Source organism: Mauremys mutica, chromosome 3, assembly GCF_020497125.1.
Source record: "Mauremys mutica isolate MM-2020 ecotype Southern chromosome 3, ASM2049712v1, whole genome shotgun sequence".
NCBI lineage: Eukaryota > Metazoa > Chordata > Testudines > Geoemydidae > Mauremys > Mauremys mutica.
In genome coordinates, this window is record NC_059074.1 from 151,122,022 (window position 1) to 151,141,577 (window position 19,556).

The 19,556-nt window shown below is 43.4% G+C and overlaps 1 protein-coding gene across 4 annotated transcripts in view; it reads right to left on the reverse strand.

Moving 5' to 3' along the window:
* KIF6 (kinesin family member 6) overlaps positions 1 to 19,556 on the reverse strand; it is a 277,394-nt gene that overhangs the window by 231,567 nt on the left and 26,271 nt on the right. For 3 of the 4 annotated variants that reach the window (XM_045011992.1, XM_045011993.1, XM_045011991.1), the window contains exon 4: positions 10,373 to 10,520. The exons of the other annotated variant lie outside the window; for it this stretch is intronic. In XM_045011992.1, the coding sequence (XP_044867927.1) occupies positions 10,373 to 10,520 (148 nt within the window). The remainder of the gene's footprint in view (positions 1 to 10,372; positions 10,521 to 19,556) is intronic. 4 annotated transcript variants of the gene reach the window in all.

Here is a 19,556-nt window from a genome sequence, read left to right on the forward strand (position 1 = left end):
ACCGGGTATGCGGGGACGGGCGGCGGGGACGGGCGGGGACCGGGTATGCGGGGACGGGCGGGCGGGCGGGGACGGGCAGGGACCGGGTATGCGGGGCCGGGCGGCGGGGCCGGGCAGGGACCGGGTATGCGGGGCCGGGCGGGCGGGCGGCGAAGCGGGGCCGGGCGGGTGGGCGGCAGGCGAAGCGGGGACCGGCGACGCGGAGCCGGGCGGGCGGGCGGCAGGCAAAGCGGGGACCAGGTATGCGGGGCTGGGCGGGCGGGCGGGGACGGGCAGGGACCGGGTATGCCGGGGCGGGCGGGCGGCGAAGCGGAGCCGGGCGGACGGGCGGGCGGCGGCGAAGCGGAGCCGGGTGGGCGGGCGGCAGGCGAAGCGGGGACCAGGTATGCGGGGCCGGGCGGGGCCGGGCAGGGACCGGGTATGCGGGGCCGGGCGGCTGGGGACAGGGTGGGTCGGGGACGCGGGGAGCCGGGCGGCTGGGGACGCGGGGAGCAGGCGGCTGGGGAACTGCGCGGCTGGAGAGCCGGGGAGCGGGCGGCTGGGGACACGGTGCGTCAGGGACGCGGGGAGCCGGGCTTGAGATATTAGGGTTCGGGGAATCGACATAAGGGATGAGAAACCCATAAGACAAAGAGGGAGTTTGGCGGTTCCACTTGTAAAACGTCGACTTAATAGGGTTGGCAAGTTAACCGAGGTCGAGATAAATGGGTTCGACTGTAATTTATTTCATTGGATGAAATCACTGGGAAAGCATTCATTATCACACTTACAGAGGCAGTTTTCTAATACAATGTGCTAATTTTATTTCAAAGGCTATCGTGAGACATGAACCTTTCATTGTCACTGCATAAAATATTTCCAGGATGAGATTTTTATTGATCATGACAGAACAGTGTTTCAGAGAAAACTGTTTTAAAACACACATTATGGGTAGATGAAAAAAAATCTGTATTATGTAATCATGGAGCTATGTAGCTTGTAAGGGGAATTTCTGAATAAGAAAGTAAAAGGAGAAGCTATTAGAAATTGAGAGATCAATTTCCTACTCGGTCTATTCATAAGGAGCCTGTTGTGCCATTATGGGCCTGAGCTGCCCAGAGACCAGTGCAAGTTAGAGATGCAAGTTAAGAGCAGCTCTAACTTACATCACTGGAGTAAGATTCCCTGAGCACAAAGTCACTCTGCTCTATCATGCCCCCTAGCTTTCTTAAACTTAAGGTGAGAAGAGGTGCTGCTGGTTTAAGAAGCAGTTATGACACCTCTGCCAGCTTTACAGCAACAGAGGATTCTTCTACAAAGGATGAATTCTCCTCTGACCATCAGAAGGTACTTTAAGGCAATTTTGGACCATTTACACAGTGCAAATGGACTTAGCACCCTGGCAAATCTGGCTTTGAATGATTAAAATGGTCCTGTTTTTGTCTTTTCACTTAATTTTTTTCTTTTTTAATATTGTTATTTTTCAGTGATGTTTTACTAGCATGAAAAATGAGACAGAGATTGGGATTGAGATTCCAATTTACCCAGGTAATAAATCTCCCCCAAGAGAGGTAATTTACATCATGGAAAGAATGGACGGTAAAGCAAATGTCACTTTCTATGGGTGTAATTCACTTGCATCCAGGGGCCTGTGAAAACCCTTTATGTCAGTTGAGTGCCCACCATTTGAGCTTAGGTGTGTGTGGATGGAACTCACCTGCCATCATGAAAGGGGCACCTGTGCCTCTGGTGCACCATAGATGGTTTTTGGGGGCATGCTGGGAAGAGACCACTAGACAGGCACTTACGTGAATTTAATGGAAGAATCAACACATAGCTACAGGCACAGCAGCAACTCTTTCAACCCACGGATCTGCAGGCCTTTGCTGCATAGTGCTGTAGCCATATGGTTTATCACTTGGTTCAGTGTATTAACATTATCCTCCCTATTCCTCCTGAACCACTACCTAGATCCACACACAAGCCCATTTACTCAAGCTTTGAATGTGGAGACGTGAATTTCACCCTGTATTAATGAGATCCTTCACTACAGAGTCAACTGTATCCCTATTTGAAAAGCTAATTGCTCTTTGCAGATGTCTGCATACCAATACCTGTTTTACAAAGAAACCGCCTTAACAGAAACATGCCATGCACTGCTAAACACTTATGATGCCTCTGGGCCTCAACAGGAACCCTGGAGGTTTTAAAGAACAGGTTGAACAAACATCTGTCAGGGATGGTCCAGGTTTACATGGTCCTGCCTCAGAGCAGGGGGCTGAACTTGATGATTTCTCAACATCACTTCCAGCCCTACACTTCTAGATTCTGTCTCCACCATCTCCAGTCCTGCTAAACTACATTTCCTCTAATGATACTTCACCTTGCTTCTGAGTCTACCTCATGAACCAAGAGGGAAGTTGACATTTCACCACAAACATAGTAAAGAAACAATAACAAAGATATTTGTATAATATATTTTAAATATATTTAAATATACTTTCGACTAGTGCATGAATATATGGAAATTTCCCCCATGTCAGCTTTTTTGAAAGGGCCCACTATAAAAGACAAGAGGAAATAAGAGAAGAGGAAGTTATGGAAAGAGACAAAGATGAAAGGAAGAAGAAACAAGAAGAGATAAGGGAGGAAAGTAAAACACACACACAAAAAGTAAAAGTGGCCAATCTGAGAGCAGAGAGGGAGCAGTGTCCCTAAATGTGCGGCTATTTAATACTACGAAGCGCCAGTCACTTTAAATGCCAGAAACAAGTCTGAAAAATCAAATGTTCCTGCATGCACTCTTGATAGAACTAAATATGCAAATACTACAAATCAGATGGTTATTTCTTCATCCTACATTATTATTTAATCAGCACAGTACCAGACAGAGGAAGACAAAGTCCTAGTCTCAAGGAGTTATTCTAGGGGCTCCATCTTATACACCCTTACTCATGTAGGTGTTCGTGTGACTAAAATCTTCTCTTATGAATAAAGATTGGTAGGTACAGCTCTAAATACAGTACAAACATAACATGGAATGGCTGACCAGATGATAACCAGGACACGACAGTAAGCTATTTGATCAGCTTACCTATTTTCACATATATTTCATTTTCACATTCGCACAAAGTTGCTAAATTAAAGAAATAAAGTTTAATTCAGTCATGGACCTTATGGAGTAAAGAGGGACAAAGAACACATGAAGTCAGACAGACAATACACAACTTTTATTTTCTTGGCTTTGCCTCACATGGTTGATGGAGTGGCAGAATGAATGACTTATATTGGTCCAGAATTAATATTACAGCATATAAACAAAATTTAATTTCTCTTTTGGAGAACACTGATATAAAATTGCCAAGAATATTTAATTTATTTTTCTCTTGTACAGATGTAATGAGTGACTATCAACGTCACTCTCTGTCACAACCTCTTAGAAACCTGACAGTAATATTTATCTCCTCACTGATTTTGTTTCTGTCCAATGAGAAAGTAGATCATTTTTCTGTGTTTTGGTTGAAGTGAAAACTAACTTTTAGCAGAAGTTCTTACACTTTTGATGTCAAGGACCACTTCATAAGATCCTTCGATGGCCTCCCCACAATCCCCTACCTTATCCACGGCAACAGTGCTTGCTTCTCAAACTTTTTCCCCTTCTGTGGGTCACCAAAAATAATTCCTATTTAAGAGTCACTGACTTAAAAATGACTTGGAACATATAATTTTAATTTCTTATCTAAACCATATAATAACTTTTCCAACTAAATCATTTTAGTTAAGATGGGAGAATGAAAAAGCAAGTTTTACACCACTCAAGATTTTTCTAGACTGTTTGTGCATGTCTAATGACGCGCACAGGTGTTGGGACACTAATCTCCTTTTTTAAGGAGAAAAAATTCACCCAGATGAATAGGGTCCATACAATGCCCACTGCAACACTTAAGTCCCACAATGGCCCTCATCTGTGAGAGGGGGAGGAACAGGCTGAGCAGCCATGCAGGACTGGAGGGGCACTGTACTCTTTGCTTCTCACAGAGTGAGGCTTTATGCCAGGCCCAAGTAGGCTAGCACAGTTGGGGGAGGAGCTATTGAATCAACATTTATGAGGTTACATGGGTCCTGTGAGAGGGTGCTGACCAGGATCTGCTGAGCAAGCCCTCTGTCACTCTAGCTCCAGGTAAGGGAGGTGAATTGGAGCTGACTAGAGGAACCTGAGACTGACTGGCAGAGCTGGAACAGCTGCCAGCCTGATTAGCCTGGGGCTATATACAGGCACAGAGGAAGGAAGGAAGCAAGCAAGCAAGGGGAGGGGAGAAGCCAGAGAGTGGAAGGAGAGGGGTAGCTCTCCCCTCCTGGCTGCAAGAATGAGATGCCCCTAAGGCTAGGACCCCCAGCAATATGTGGTGAGAGGTGGTGGGTTTGCACTGTGTAAATAAACTGCACTGGTGATTGCTGAGCCAGGTCGTCTCTGAGTGATTTTTGGAACAGAGCAGAGGCAGGACTGAGGAGGGCCCTGCTACACCCTGTTACACGTGGGGGTTTGTCCAGGATCCTGAGCCAGAGCAAGAGTTTGGCAGCCCAGAGATGGAGGAGACCCTACAGTGGTTGGTAAAGCAGCAGGAAAAAATGCAGAAGACTACGCAAGGTTTTCAGCAAGCCCACCAAGTAGAGAGGCAGGCCTTGCTTACCTGGCATGCTGAGCAGCAAAGGAGCCTGCAGGACTTTATACGGGAACAAACCAGCATCCAACAGCAGCTCCTGCAGAGGATTGTGAGCCCTACTCGAGGGGGATGGCCCATTGGCACCTGGCCAAGGACTATGTAAAATGAGCCCTGCAGATGACCCACCTGCGTTCCTCTGCACGTTTGAGCGGATAGCCATGGGGGCTGGAGGGGATAGGGCAACCTGGGCCCTGAGACTGGCTCCCTACCTTGCTGAAGAAGCTCAAGTAGCCTACATGGCCCTCAGTGAAGAGCAGGCCAGGAACTACAATGTGGTTCAGGAGGCCGTCCTAGATCGGGTGGGGCTGTCTTCAGAGAAATATCAGCAGAAGTTCCATTCAGCAAGGTGAACAGGAGGTTTGTGGCCCCGGGTGTTTGCCCAGAGGTTGATGGACTGGGCACCCACTGGGTGAGACAGTGGGGGAGATAATGGATGTGTTGGTCCTAGAAAAGTTTTTTACAGAGCCTCCCTGAGAACATACAGGAATGGGTTAGGCATCATCAACCAAACACGGTGGAGGGGGACCATGAAACTGACTGAGGAATACGTGGAGGCTGACTTCCCCAGGAAAGAGGGGTGGCCCTACAAGGACAGAGTCTGGGAGAAAGCCCAGAAAACCCCTGGCCAGAAAGGGCCTGGAGCGGAAGAGGCCTGAAGGGCTCCTCCGGGGGCCTGACCAATGACTTGTTGGCAGTGCGGGCAACCAGGACATAAAAAAGGGAACTGCCCATACAGGGAGTGTGAGTTCTGCAGCTGGACTGACGCTGGAGGAAAGGGGAAGGGGGAGAAACTCCCCACCATACCTGTGATGATGGGGAGGGTACCCCGGGAGGTGCTTGGTAGATATGGCCTCAGCCTGCTTGCTTATCCAGCGGCGGCTAGTAAAGCCACACTGGCTGATTCCCAGAGCCAGGATGGACCTTGAGTGTGTCCCTGGGGATACAAGACTGTGCCCTATTGCCCAGGTGCCCCTCAAGGTCCAGGACAAGTTTCAGTGGAAATGGGTCGGGGTAGTCGAAGGGCTGCTTTACCCAGAGGTGGTGGGCACAGATTGGGAACCCTTCCCAGGAGGGACAGGAGGTGGTGGGAGGAAGCCCACAGTGGGGAAAAGGGGAGGTCCCCCGAAGAAGGGGGTGGAACTATCCAAGCCACAAAGCCTTGGTAAGGAGGGAGACTAATTTCATCCTGAGAATGAGGTACAAACTCTTAAACAACAAAGCCTGAGGGGGAAAGGGAACAGGGAAGGAGAAGCATCCAGCCCAGGACCCTTACCAGAGGAGAAAGGCCCAATGGAGCTCCCTTCAAGGCGACCCAAGAAGAAGGGACACAGGCCCCATGTTCTGGGCTTGCAGAACTGGAGGCCCTGGGTGTCCAGGGTGAGATAAAGATCAACCCTGAAACCCTGCCAGAAGGGAAAGAGGAAAAAGAGGGGGGGACACCCATGGGGGTGTGAATGGTGTGAAGACCTGTGGGTAGCGGTAGACCTATGGGGGCATCAACCAATGTAACTTCTGCAGGTGGGGGATACGGGAACCCCACAAGGAAGACCCCAAGGGTCACCAGAAGGTGGAAGGAGCTCTCTCCCACACTGCCCCATCCGGTAGAGAGAAGAGGGGATGGGCACGGATGAACTTGGCAGTTCAGTAAGGGGCGGGGGGGGAGGGGGGGAGAGGAGGTGTGTGACAGGTGCTGACCAGGAACTGCTGAGCCAGCCTTCGTGACTCCAGCTCCAAGTAAGGGAGGTGAATTGGAGCTAACTAGAGGAACCTGAGACTGATTGGCAGAGCTGGAATAGCTGCCAGCCTGATTACCCTGGTGCTATATACAGGCACAGAGGAAGGAAGGAAGCAAAGGGGGTGAGAGGAGAAACCAGAGAGTGGAAGGAGAGGGGTAGCTCTCCCCTCTGGGCTACAAGAAAGAGAAGCCCCTAAGGTTGGGACCTCCAGCAATATGTAGTGAGAGGTGGTGGGTTTGCACTGTGTAAATAAACTGCACTGGTGACTGCTGAGCCAGAAGGTCTCTGAGTGATTGCTGGAACGGAGCAGAGCAGAGGCAGGACCAAGGGGGGCCCTGATACGCCCTGTTACAGGTCCAAAAGTCATCCTAGCCTGGAATAGTAGCAACTCCACAGCAAGCCTGCAAATTGGAGGAATTGGCCCACTAGCAGGGTCTTGGAATCTATTTCCACCAACACATGCTTAGTTCCCTGCAAAAAGACTGAATATTCATACTTTGTGAAGAGAGGTATGAATTTCATACTAAAAAAATTAGGAAAAGCCCCCTTCAGAACTGCCACAGGGAGACTCAAGAGCGTCAGGCATTATTGACATCATTCATGTTCCTCAGTTAATCAGTGAGCATTTCCGTTATACTATATACATAGCATTTCAAATTTTAACTCCTCTGTAAAAATGTATGCAAGGCTGATCTATGGCATAAAAGGTCAGGCAAGATTTAAAAAAGAAAATACCAAAATTAACAAGAATTAAATTTGGCAACTTTTTCTTATTAAAATACAAACAGGTGGCATAATGCCTTTGGCTATGGAGGCAAGCTTCCAACTTTCTTTGGTCACAAGTGAAATATATTGCAAGGTTTCCAACCTAGTGATTTCCCACAAACCCACCATTAACAAACGGAGTATCTTGCATAATTCATAAGTGCCTGTGTTTCCTCATCTGTAACATGCAGAAAATGGTGCTTAACCTCCTTTGTAAAGCAGTTTAAGATCTAGGGATGAAAAGTAGTATAGAAGAACTAAATATTGGCATGAATTATTAGACATATCAATTGTACTCCATAATTAAGACTGAGTAGTGTTTTTGCATTTAAAAGCAACGACTCCAGCTCTATGTATGAAAAATACAGCATTAGGCCCCCTCAAAATTACAGCACTTACTTTTTAAATATAGAATGATATTTCTATGAATTTACAAGTAAATCACTTAAATAATTTAGGAATTAAAATTAATTTTAATATGGCTTCTTTAAAACAAAGTAGACATTACTGTCAGACTGTTGTTGTTGTTGTTATTGTCCTGAATGAACTTAACAACAGAACAATGCAGATGCATCAAACCTCCTATGTCGTATAAACTCACTCAAATCTTGTGCATACACTACAATGGAAGATTTTTAATTATGGGCAGATGAATGAGCCTATTATTCTTCATAAATGAATGTTTCTTCTTCAGCAGAGGATGAAGAATAATGCTCTTTTACAGAGCATTCCACAAGAACTGTCCACATGCATGTGCAGGGGAAAGCTGGGAGTGAAGGAGGCAGAGGAAAACCAGGGTATACACTCCAGCTTCTTTGTGATGCACTAGGAAAAACAAAGCAGCTGTAAACCCAGCTGGATGGGCAAGTATGCTGTCGCTGCCATGCACTGCTCCCTTGTGCATAAGTAGCCAAGTGTACTGGTGAAACTGGCCATAAAATTTAAATTTTAAAAAAATTGTTTAAGGTTAAGATCTTAAAATAATTGAAAACATCACTTGGTAACATTCTTTGCATTTCTTGTTTAGTGATCCTATATGAAATTTTAAATTTAGGAACCCATGTATACTACTAGAAAATACTACATTAAGATTAAATGACAGTTGAAAGTACATATCATTTATAGAGTATATTCACTGTGATTGTAAACTCCTCAGGGTGTGGGCTGCCCTTGTGTTATGGTTGTACAGAGCCTAGTAGAGTGGGAGTCTGCTACCTGATTGAGAACTCTAGTTGCTACCACAATACAAATAATAAATAACAATATAAATAGTTTACATTGACACATTACATGGATGTTGTACTTAATCCCAAAAGAACATATTATAAACCCAGGAAATTCAGTTAAGGTTAAACTTAAAAGAAATCCAAACAGAAATGCACAGTTAGGGCACCCAAACAACCTTAACTTCACTCTGCAGCGACACCATGCAAAACCATATGATTCAGTTTTTGTGACTGCAGATTATATTATGCTGATTTTTAAAGACATATTAGATTGCTTCTTTTTGTCCCTTCATGTTGTCTCTATGGGGCTAAGGTAAAGTTACTTGGGTGGCCCAACCAATTTTCAATAACTTGACATGGCTAGATTTCTTTTAAATTTAACCTTAACTCTGAATTAACTGGATTTATAAACACTAAGTTTTCAAATAACTACAACATTTCTGTAATGTATTTTACCTTAACTATTTAATATGTGCTCTCAGATGTAACTCCATCTTAATGTAGTTTTTGTCTGAGAATTATTGTGCTGAGGGGCAGCCTCTGCTCAGGAAAAACTCAGAAATGGGGTAACAGGTAAGGTTAGAAAAAGGAGTAGAGTAGGAGTGGTGAGTCAGAAGGAGACTCCAAAATAAGGGCACAGGGAAGAGATGGAGAAATTGTGTAAACCTTTCATTATTTAATATTAACCACTTTTTGTCTTACACTGAAACCAAATCCATGGTCTCTTCACACAAAGAACTTCCACTAGCTTCAATAGAAGTGCTACATGTGGAACATCTGCAAAACTGGCTCTATAAGAACAATTTACTACCTTTGAAAGTATTCTACAGACAATTTTTAACTAGTCTTTTAGGTCTAGATACCTTTTAAAGCAGATCTAAAGACACTATTAAAAAGTTAAATATGTAACAGATGGCATACAAGTGCATCATGAGAAAAACGCATTATGGTCAAAAACTTTCATCACATCTTTTTACTATTTACAGCTTTACTTGTTCATGTGGCATACATGTGTAGCTATGCCGAGAAACTTGCATAATGTCTGCCCACTCTATGCCAGACTTCAGTCAGTGAATGAACCTCTTACTCATATTAGCATGTATAAGTATATTACATATATATTTAAAGTTAAAGAAGAGACACACATACAAAAAGGATTATTGTGGTTTGGATGTCTTTGCTTTTGAAAAATTAAACTGGCTGAGATATTGAAATTTGAAACTATTTTCCCACAATATTTTATTAAATAGTTGTGATTATGGATCTGTGATATTTAAGTGGTCATACTATACTGTGACCATGCAATTAACATGGATTAGTACAATCTAGTAAAATAATCTTAAGTAACCTGATTTTTTTTAAAGACCGTCAATAAAGTTTATCCAGGAAAATCAAGTTGTATTATGAATTTTACAAATACTGTACTGCATAAAGTTAATATTATGAGCTTCACTCAAACATACAAAAAACAAGGTAGTTCAAATGATGGGTGAAAATACTGGTTGATGGTCAATCTTTTATTTGGTCTTCTTGGCCTAATGTTATATAGGATTATGAATTTTCATACTTCATCTGTGCATTGCAACTCTTATCATAGGCATAATACAGTTGCTGTCACAGCCAAATATTTGATCAAACACCACCCTGGGTGAGCCTGAATGTGATACTCTCAAAAAATAAGAAATTGGAATAATTCCAATAGTGTCCACTATTTTTCAGTGCCTGGCAACAACCTCGTCATCCACCACTCATGCTGACTTTATGGTAAGGCTAGTGTCAGACTAGATTTTACCGCTAATATGCATTTCTTTTGTTTGGTGGGTTTAAGTCAGGACTTATTGTAGCATTACCACTAAGATTGCTTCCTGTGATTCAATGCAGTATTAGTAAATCAGACTTTTTTTTTTTTTATTAAAGAAAATGAAAGGACAAAGATCTGTACCTTCTCCAATTGCTGAAAAATGTAAGATAGAGTCCTGGGAATGATGCCCCGATCACTATAACGCTCTGCTCCCCCAGTGATGGTAAAAGTCTTGCCACTGCCCGTCTGTCCATATGCAAAGATAGTGCCATTATATCCTGCTAGAGCACTAAAAAATGAAGGAATAGATAACACATGTTGCATGCAGTACCTTTTCCATGGTTATCTCTTATAGCTTCATCAAGATCATGATCCAATGCCCATTGTAGTCAATGGGAATGTATCAACTGTCTTCGTGAGCATTTGGATCAGGCTCTAACAAATTTATTTTAGATCAGATGGAGTTTCAAGATTTTCATGACCTGAATAGAAAGCAATCATGTTCTGACTCATTCCATAATTAAATATCAGAGTTACCATTAGATTCTAACAAAGTTTATTATTATGTACATACTTTTAGTGTGCCTATCACCATAGTATATAAGTGCAAATGAAAACTTGGTAATGGGCTATAGAGAATCTTTAATCTCTAATCCAACCCATCCTGAATCCAGTCGCTTGGTGGTGACTAAAATAGGCAGCACATGATAGCCATTAAATAGCCTATGTGAAGTGAGTTTGATGGTCCCAGTCCAGTTTCTAGTGGAAAAGTGCAAATCACAAAAAAATCACAACCATCCCTGCTAATCTTGTTGACGGTCTCAGCAGAGAAGCCAAAAAGTCAATTGTCCTCTTCTCCTTAGACGGGGTCCCACAAAATCAGGGCTAAAGCACATTGAGGTGCCAATGTGTTTAAAGATCCCATTGCTGTTGTCCGTACTGTGCTTTATATGTGCTATGTGCATAAATAAGAAACATAAGCCTCCGGAAATATCAATCTGCACTTTTAATGAGTGCTTACCACAGAGACTGGTCTTTTTAAAAAAAATATTGGAAGGTTATCAGAAGAATTAAATTCATGATCTGGTAGCCCAGTAGCATAGCATCAGTTTGGGAGCAAGCTAGATGCCTTGCTGGCTATACTGTGAGGCAGTTAAGACAGTTTTGCTGCCCTGGAAGGGAAGAGAACCCATGAAATAATGTGGAGGCACTGAAGTGTCCCACTCATTAATATTTCTAATAATGCTCATCATTATGGTATCTCCCCATATACAGCACAAGATGATACTTTGTTTTTACAAGCAGCAAAGAGTCCTGTGGCACCTTATAGACTAACAGACGTTTTGCAGCATGAGCTTTCGTGGGTGAATACCCACTTCTTCAGATGCAAGTGAAGAAGTGGGTATTCACCCACGAAAGCTCATGCTGCAAAACGTCTGTTAGTCTATAAGGTGCCACAGGACTCTTTGCTGCTTCTACAGAACCAGACTAACACGGCTACCCCTCTGATATACTTGTTTTTACAAGTTTCTCTTGGGCAAACTAATCTAGATGTAAAAGCAGATCCAGTGACACATATGGACACTCTCTTAGGGAAAGTAAGTATGTCCAAAACTTTGGGGAAACAGTAACGGATCGGAAAACAGTTAATAGATTCTATTCTACTCAGGTTCTTATACTGTGTCATTCACCAAGGTATCTTAGAACCTTCCAGAAGTGCATTGTGACATGACTAGCAGTAGTCATGTGTCGGTATCTCTTTTTCCCCTCCTTTCCCCAGGGAGGAAACTGTGTGGATTTTTTAAAAAAATTGCTTATGTTATTTATTTTTCTGAGTGAAGAGTAGGTCAAGTTTGCAACTGGAATGAAAAGTGATGAGTGTTGTGGTGGTTCATGGATCCTAAGGGAGTTCTTTCCACGGTCTTGGACTGGCTACAAAGAAGGCTCTTGTCTCCTAAATAAATGAAAGTTACCATTATGAGAGACCAGGGGTAGGCAATCTATGGCAAGCTGATTTTCAGTGGCACTCACGCTGCCTGCGTCCTGGCCACCGGTCCTGGGGGGCTCTGCATTTTAATTTAATTATAAATGAAGCTTCTTAAACATTTTTAAAACGTTACTTACTTTACATACAACAACATTTTTTTATATATTATAGACTTATAGAAAGAGACCTTCTAAAAATGTTAAATTGTATTACTGGCATGCAAAACCTTAAATTAGAGTGAATAAATGAAGACTCGGCACAACACTCTAAAAGGTTGTGATAGACAGTTTTATTGGGCCAGAGGAGCAGACTTCTTGATGATGGTCCTCATTCTGGAACTTTAGGCAATCTTTAAGGTAAGCCTGGGCTCAGACCCTTAAAAATCTTGAAGATAAGGACTGAAACTTGAATTTGACATAGTATTTTAGGGGGACTCAGTGTAGTGAGATGACAGTGGACCTTACATACTTCCAGAACCCTGTGTTGCTGTGGAGGTGCACTGCTGAACTCTGTACTAATTGTAATTTACCCTGGAATTACTGTTTCATGCTCAGGTAGACTGCACTGCTGTTGTCCCACTAAGAGGTAGTCAAGGCACATATTAATAAGGCTGGATCACCTTTTGAAAAGTTAGGATGCACTCTCCTAGGTAAATGTAGATGACAGAATGTGAACACTGCTATGTAAGAGTTTATGTCAGTGATGAATCCAAGAGCCCAATGATGGCACACAGTCTCCTAGTTAGCTGTCAATGGCAGAACACATCACTCATGAATCCAGGAACATTCCCAAATTGCAAAATGATTTGACCGGGAGACTGCACCGTGGCTGGAAACTCATCTGCCAATCACAATAACCTCTGTCATATTTGACTATAACTTCAACCAACTGTTCTTCATCCATAAATTGATTTTGATCAAGCACTGGACAATCATGAGGACAGTGATATTGCTGTATATTGTGAAGGACAGATGGAGCTATGTGTCATCCCACTTCCGTGATCAACTGAGACATTTTTTATTAATGAATTTAGATCATTTACATGATATGAGAGTATGTATTTGAAGGTTTCTTGTCTTGGTTTTGTTTGCAGAGAGAGATAGTTTTAATGCAACGAACAAAGAGCATTCCCTTTAACTATGGTAGTCTGGATTTCATTACTGATAAGGTGCTATAGTTTGATGGAACTATTTGTATATGAAAATATGGCTAATGGTTTTTTTATTAATACATGGCAAACATTCCTTCACTACTTACCAGCAGAGATTCATACTTTTTGTTAAATAAGACCTTGAGGAGGGAATGTCTGAGATATAAATACAAGTTTTGGTTATTTGCCTAGACCTCCCTGAGATAATATATACGTAGGTATATAGATGTATGTATTATGCTTTTCTTTTCTTAATTTCATGTATACATTTTTAAAGTCTGCATTGATTTTACTGGGTATATTAGTTATATGTTTTATTTGTCCAAGTTTACCTTGGGGGTAAAGACTTAAGGCTATTTTTGCCATTTTTAACTTCATTTCAGATTAATTATGGTAAACCGCCCCAGAATATTCCTGGAAAACAAGTACTTTGCTACCTGCTGTATATCAGCTCCTATATTCTATGGTGATAAGATATAAATACCCAAGGCAGAAATTATTGTCATTACTTTATATTTTCACTTTTCTGTAAAACAGATAATTGGAAACAATCACCCAAAAGTAGTTAAAAATAGAAACTGAGTAAGTATTCAGCCTACTTTTTACTACAATATTCATATGGCCAATTGAACTAGGACTCGACATTTGACAGGACAGATTATAAAATCTCTGGATTCAGGAATACCAAATTCCTCTTTTTCCTTTCAGCAACTGTAGTTTATAAAGACTTGCCCTAGATTTATACATCTCATAAACTGTTTTTCCACAATTCAAACTCCTCTTACAATAAATTCAAAGGGAGCAATAAAAGGGATAAATTAATTAGGGAAGAATTATCCTCCTGATAAGATTTATCAGACCCCAAAAGTAGATTTAATTTATTTAATCTAAAGACCCTACCAACCTCGCATAAAGGAAAAAGGGCAAAAATATTCATGTGCATTTTTTGTTTACAGATAAAGTGATAAGCCAAGACAAGAAAAATGTTTCTTTTTAAGAGGAAGGGACCATGTATAGATAGGCTGCTGGTCTGGCACCATGAGAGATGCAAAGGGTCTCCAACTTAATGAAGCTTATTTGAAAACCTGAGAGGTTGCCAAATTGCTCAGTTTAATCCACTACACTAGGATATCAAAGAAAAACAAACAGAAGTATATTGACAGCAACTACAGCCAACATCTGCTCCTAATGACCAAAAATACCCCATGAAGTCAGAGAATAGCTGGATTTTAGCTTCCAGATGTTAAAAAGCCAATACAAACAGCATCAAGGTTAGAAAACGCCTGATCCATCTACTCTAAGAATTTGCAGAGTACCTATCAACACAGTATCTGAGTGCACAATACAATAATGGTGAATCACAGAGCTGCCCTTAAGTGAATCTGCTTCTTGCCTCTTCTAGGTTTGGGATCTTACTGATCTTCCTTCCTTTCCTGTTCTTCTTCACAGTTGTTGTAGTTCCATAACTTCCGTTATTGTGCTGAGGCGTCTGCAAAAAGGTGTAGTTTGCAGTGTATTCTGAATATGGTCACACTTAGCCTTATAGTATTATCTTCCCCTGGTGTCTTTTTTACTCCTGGGGAATTCGGCACCACTGCACATGCACAGAATTTATGTACGCCACAGATTTCTTTGCTTCCCCACAGAAAAATGCCTTTCTGATGGGGAAGCAAAGGGAAGCCACAAGAGCAGTCATACGACCTTCCCCAACAGTATGTTTTGGGTGCCCAGGGCAGCCGGCAGAGAGGTAAATCACTGTGGGGCAGGGGGCAGAACTGAGGAAGACCCAGCTGGTGGCTCCTACCCTGTGCCGGACTCAGCTGCTAGTCCCAGCTGGGCGGGAGAGGACGGGACGTCCTCTTCTTTCCCTGCATGGCATGTCAGACCCATCCCCAGATTTCTCCCCCAGCTGTAGAAAGCTCTGCAAACTTCCCGCCCCCCCACTCGCGCTTTCTGCACCCATCACTCCTCAGCTGCAGAGGGAGGGATCACTTTACAGGGAGCTGCTCCCCCATCTGCCCAACCCCCATGCATTCAGAGCCCCTCATACCCAGACACTCCCGCTGAGCCTCACGCCCCCCCCACCCAGAACCCACCTGACGAGCCCCACTCCCTCTGCATCTGGACCACACCGACGAGCACCTGTATCCCCACCCCACCGAGCCCCAACCAGATGAACCTGGATCCCCATCCCACTGAGCCCCACTCCCCCAGCATCTGGATCCCTCCCACTGATCTCCCCAGAAATCCCTGGCTGAGCTCTATCCCCCCACACTCAGACCCGCCCGCTGAGCCTCAACCACCTTTCACCTGAACCCCCAGGCAGAGTCCCATTATCTGTTGCACCCAGAATCTCCCAACAAGCCCCTGTGCATCCAGGTCCCCCCTGCACCTGGAAGTGATAATGTGCATACAAAACCTTGGTACACTCAAATGTGTGAGTAACAGTCAAGGACACTTTTGAAAATGTGGCCAATTATTTCTCTGCATTATTTAAGATCTATAAGAAACTATAGGATATAGGTCTAATCTTGCTAACCCATACTCCTGCTAAATAAGGACTATTGAAATCTATGAGACTGCAGTGTAATTTGGCAATGAATCTGACCTAGTAATTGTTAACATAATAAATGCTACTTAGGGATCAAACTTGATCTTTGTTCATTTAAAAACGCTGTATCTTCATTTTCAAAGTAAAAATCAATTCCCAAATTGCTTACTTAACCTGCATCTTGTTTTAGTTTGTTCTTCAGAGAGCAAATTCTAAATTTAAACTGTAGCTGTATAAGCTTGTATATGGGCACTTAGAAGATGGGCAAAATAAATGGTTATTTGCTGAACATGGAATACTTGAAAAGTCCAAGGTATGAAATTTATTTTTTCAACATTAAGGTACACAATTTATTTAGTTAAAGAAAAATAGGTAAGAGGGAGAATGCTTCTCTAAACATTTCAGCAGTACTAAAGAAAAGAAGGCCACACTTAGTGTTAGTGCAGGTGAAAGGTCTTTATATGTAAACAATGCACTCTAGGCCCATGCTCTGACTCAGGTCTGAGCCCAAACCCCCTTGTGTCCACACAAAAATCAGTTTGACTCAGATCAGCAAGCACTCAGAATCCAGGTCCTAGGACCTACTAATGGTGCTGGGTCAGAGCGTGAGTCCTGCTGGAACTCTGAATTAAGTCCTGTCATTTTAGCAGTGTGGATACAGGTCAGAAGGTCTGCGTACTGCAGTATGAACATGTTAACTTGGGTCTGTGGATGCTACTGGGTGGCAAGGCACCTAAAAGTTAGGTGTTGAAATATTTAGTCCTTTTGTGGGTCTATCCCTAAAAAGTAACCGCAACATCTCATTCAATTTCAAAGGTGGTGGCTGTAGATGGACTCTGCAACCCAAAAATGTGATAGTGCTATTTGGGAAGGGGGCACAGCCAAGACAGATTTCCTTAGAAGCTTCCACCAGAGGGACTCCTGAAGACCTCAGCCACAAACTAAAGCTGTCTCCAAAAGAAGTAGAAACATCAAGGGAAAACAGTAGGGAAACACCAAAAGACCTCCCTTGGAGCGAATAGCCGATTTTGCAGGAAGCTAGGCTAGCACAGGGATGTGTAATGTGCATCTCCTTGCATTAACTTCAATTATTCTAGCCCCCAAAGCTTTGTCTAGATAATTAATCCTGAACTAGATAGACTGGCCTGGTTATCAATTGAAATTTCACTTAGATTTTGAAATATTCATATGTGGACAACAGACATAAGTAGTATTTCTTCACAGTTACACCCACACCTTCTAAATTTTAAAGTGGCATCAGAATCATCAGAAAACCCTGCATGTTTTTCTCTTGGGCAGTTGATCTTTGGCATGGTTAAAAAGATGCTTTGTTCAATGAATTGTCTCTTAACTACTTCAAACAAAACACATCAAAGACACATTATCCAAGAGATGAGGTCTTGCTGAAATGATCTTTAGTGAGTTTGTGAAATGTTGCATGACTTCATGTTCAGAAGCTCATGGACTAATTCCAGGCAGATTGGCTGGGATGTTGCTGAAGAGATCTGTCTCCAGTATACTTTAACAAAATTACTTATGTTTATGATTTTCCAAGTTTTTGGAGGGACATCTCTCCTTAATAATAAATATCAAGTTCAGAACAACAAAGTCTACAGAAAATGAAAAATATTGTAAAATGGGATGACCTAAATACGTCTACATTTGTAAATTTCTCTATTCCCAAGCAGTCTTTTTTTATAAGATAAATTTTACTTGCAGGCTAAAATGTAATAGCATTTATTTGTAGAATTGAGAGATACATTTCTTTTGATTTATATAAGAACAGAAAACACCGTTTTATTCACCAAAGACCAAATCCTGCAGTCCTCACTCAAGCAAAGTTCCCACTGATTTCAATGGGAATTTTATCTGTGTAAGGTTTTGGCCCCTATTTAATTCAACTAAACAAATGCAGACAGTGGCCATGACAAAGGACTTTATAACAATTACTCAGCAAATAAATGAAGCATTAATTTGATTAATTCTATTGCTAAACACAAACCACTTAAATTTCTCTTTTGTAATCTCATTTAGAATATGGAACAGTATTCATTTCTTGTCATTATTCTAGATTGAGCAGTCTGGGGCAAGGACTTTCTTATTTATGTATAGATTCATATGCCAGAAGGGAGCACTGTGATAATCCAATCTGATCTCCTATATAACACAGGCCATAGAACGTCCACAAAATATTTCCCAGAGAATATATTTTAGAAAAACATCCAATATGTTTGTAAAAGGCTATCCCAATGTGGTCCTAATCTTTAAATGGGCCTCTACATCAGTGATGCCCACTCTCATAATTTTATGGGGAGTCTCTCATGATTGGTGTTTTCCTTGAAGCCCTAGTTCCAAGAATACAGTGACTATATGAGACTATCAGCTTTAATTAAAAAAAGTTTCTAGGCCTCATGGTTACAGAGAAAAGCTTGGAAATGTGACCTAAGTGCCTCCTAAAGACTCAGAACCAAAAGAAATCAAAATGTATTTTTCTTTAATATGTCATGATTTTTAAATGTTTGGGTTTGGCAACAGTAAAAATAATAATTTTGTTTGCCAGTGCTGTATAACAATTAATTTTGCATCACAGAATATACATTTAATTTACATTGAAAATCTATTTAGTCCGGGGGTAGGACCCCGGGCCCACGGGCCGTTTTAAGCCGGACCATGAGCCGCACCATGCGGCTCGGCCCCACTTCGGCCGTGGCACTGGGTCGGGGGCAGCATCAGTGGCTCAGCCCCACTCTGCCCGGGGCACTGGGTCAGGGCTGTACCACATGGCTTGGCCCCGCTCCAGCCGTGGCACTGGGTCAGGGGCAGCATCAGCAGCTCATCCCCGCTCTGGCCAGGGCGCTGGGTCGGGGCTGTACCACGTGGCTCGACTCCGCTCTGGCCGAGGCGCTGGGTTGGGGCTGGACCACGCGGCTTGGCCCCGCTCCGGCTGGGGCACTGGGTCAGGGGCCGGATCACGCAGCTCAGCCCTGCTACAGCGCTCCAGCCGGGATGCAGGATCAGGGTCCACACCACGTGGCTTCTGAAAGCTGCGGCATGGCCAAAGGGAGCTGCAGGGCAGTGCTTGCGGATGGGGCAGCGCGCAGAGACGCCTGGCTGCACCTCCGCATAGGAGCTGGAGAAGGGACATGCCACTGCCTCTGGAAGCCGCTTGAGGTAAGCGCCGCTTGGAGCCTGCACCCCCTGAGCCTCTCCCCATGCCCCAACCCTGATCCCCCTCCCGTTCTCCAAACCCCTATATCCCAGCCCGGAGCACCCTCCTGCACCCCAAACCTCTCATCCCCAGTCCCACCCCAGAGCCCTCACCCCCAGCTGGAACCTGCACCCCTTCCCACACTCCCGCCCCAGCCCTGACCCCTCTCCCTCCCTCCAAACCCCTTGGTCCCAGCCCAGAGCACCCTTCTACACCCCAAACTCCTCATCCTCAGACCCACCCCAGAACCCGCACCCCCTCCCGCACCCAACCCCAATTTTGTGAGCATTCATGGCCTGCCATACACTTTCTATTCCCCGATGTGGCCCTCGGGCCAAAAAGTTTGCCCACCCCAACTTAATCACATGATACGATGTGAACCCATACTATAGGGATGTATTTAATACAAAAAAAAAAGTGCCACCAACA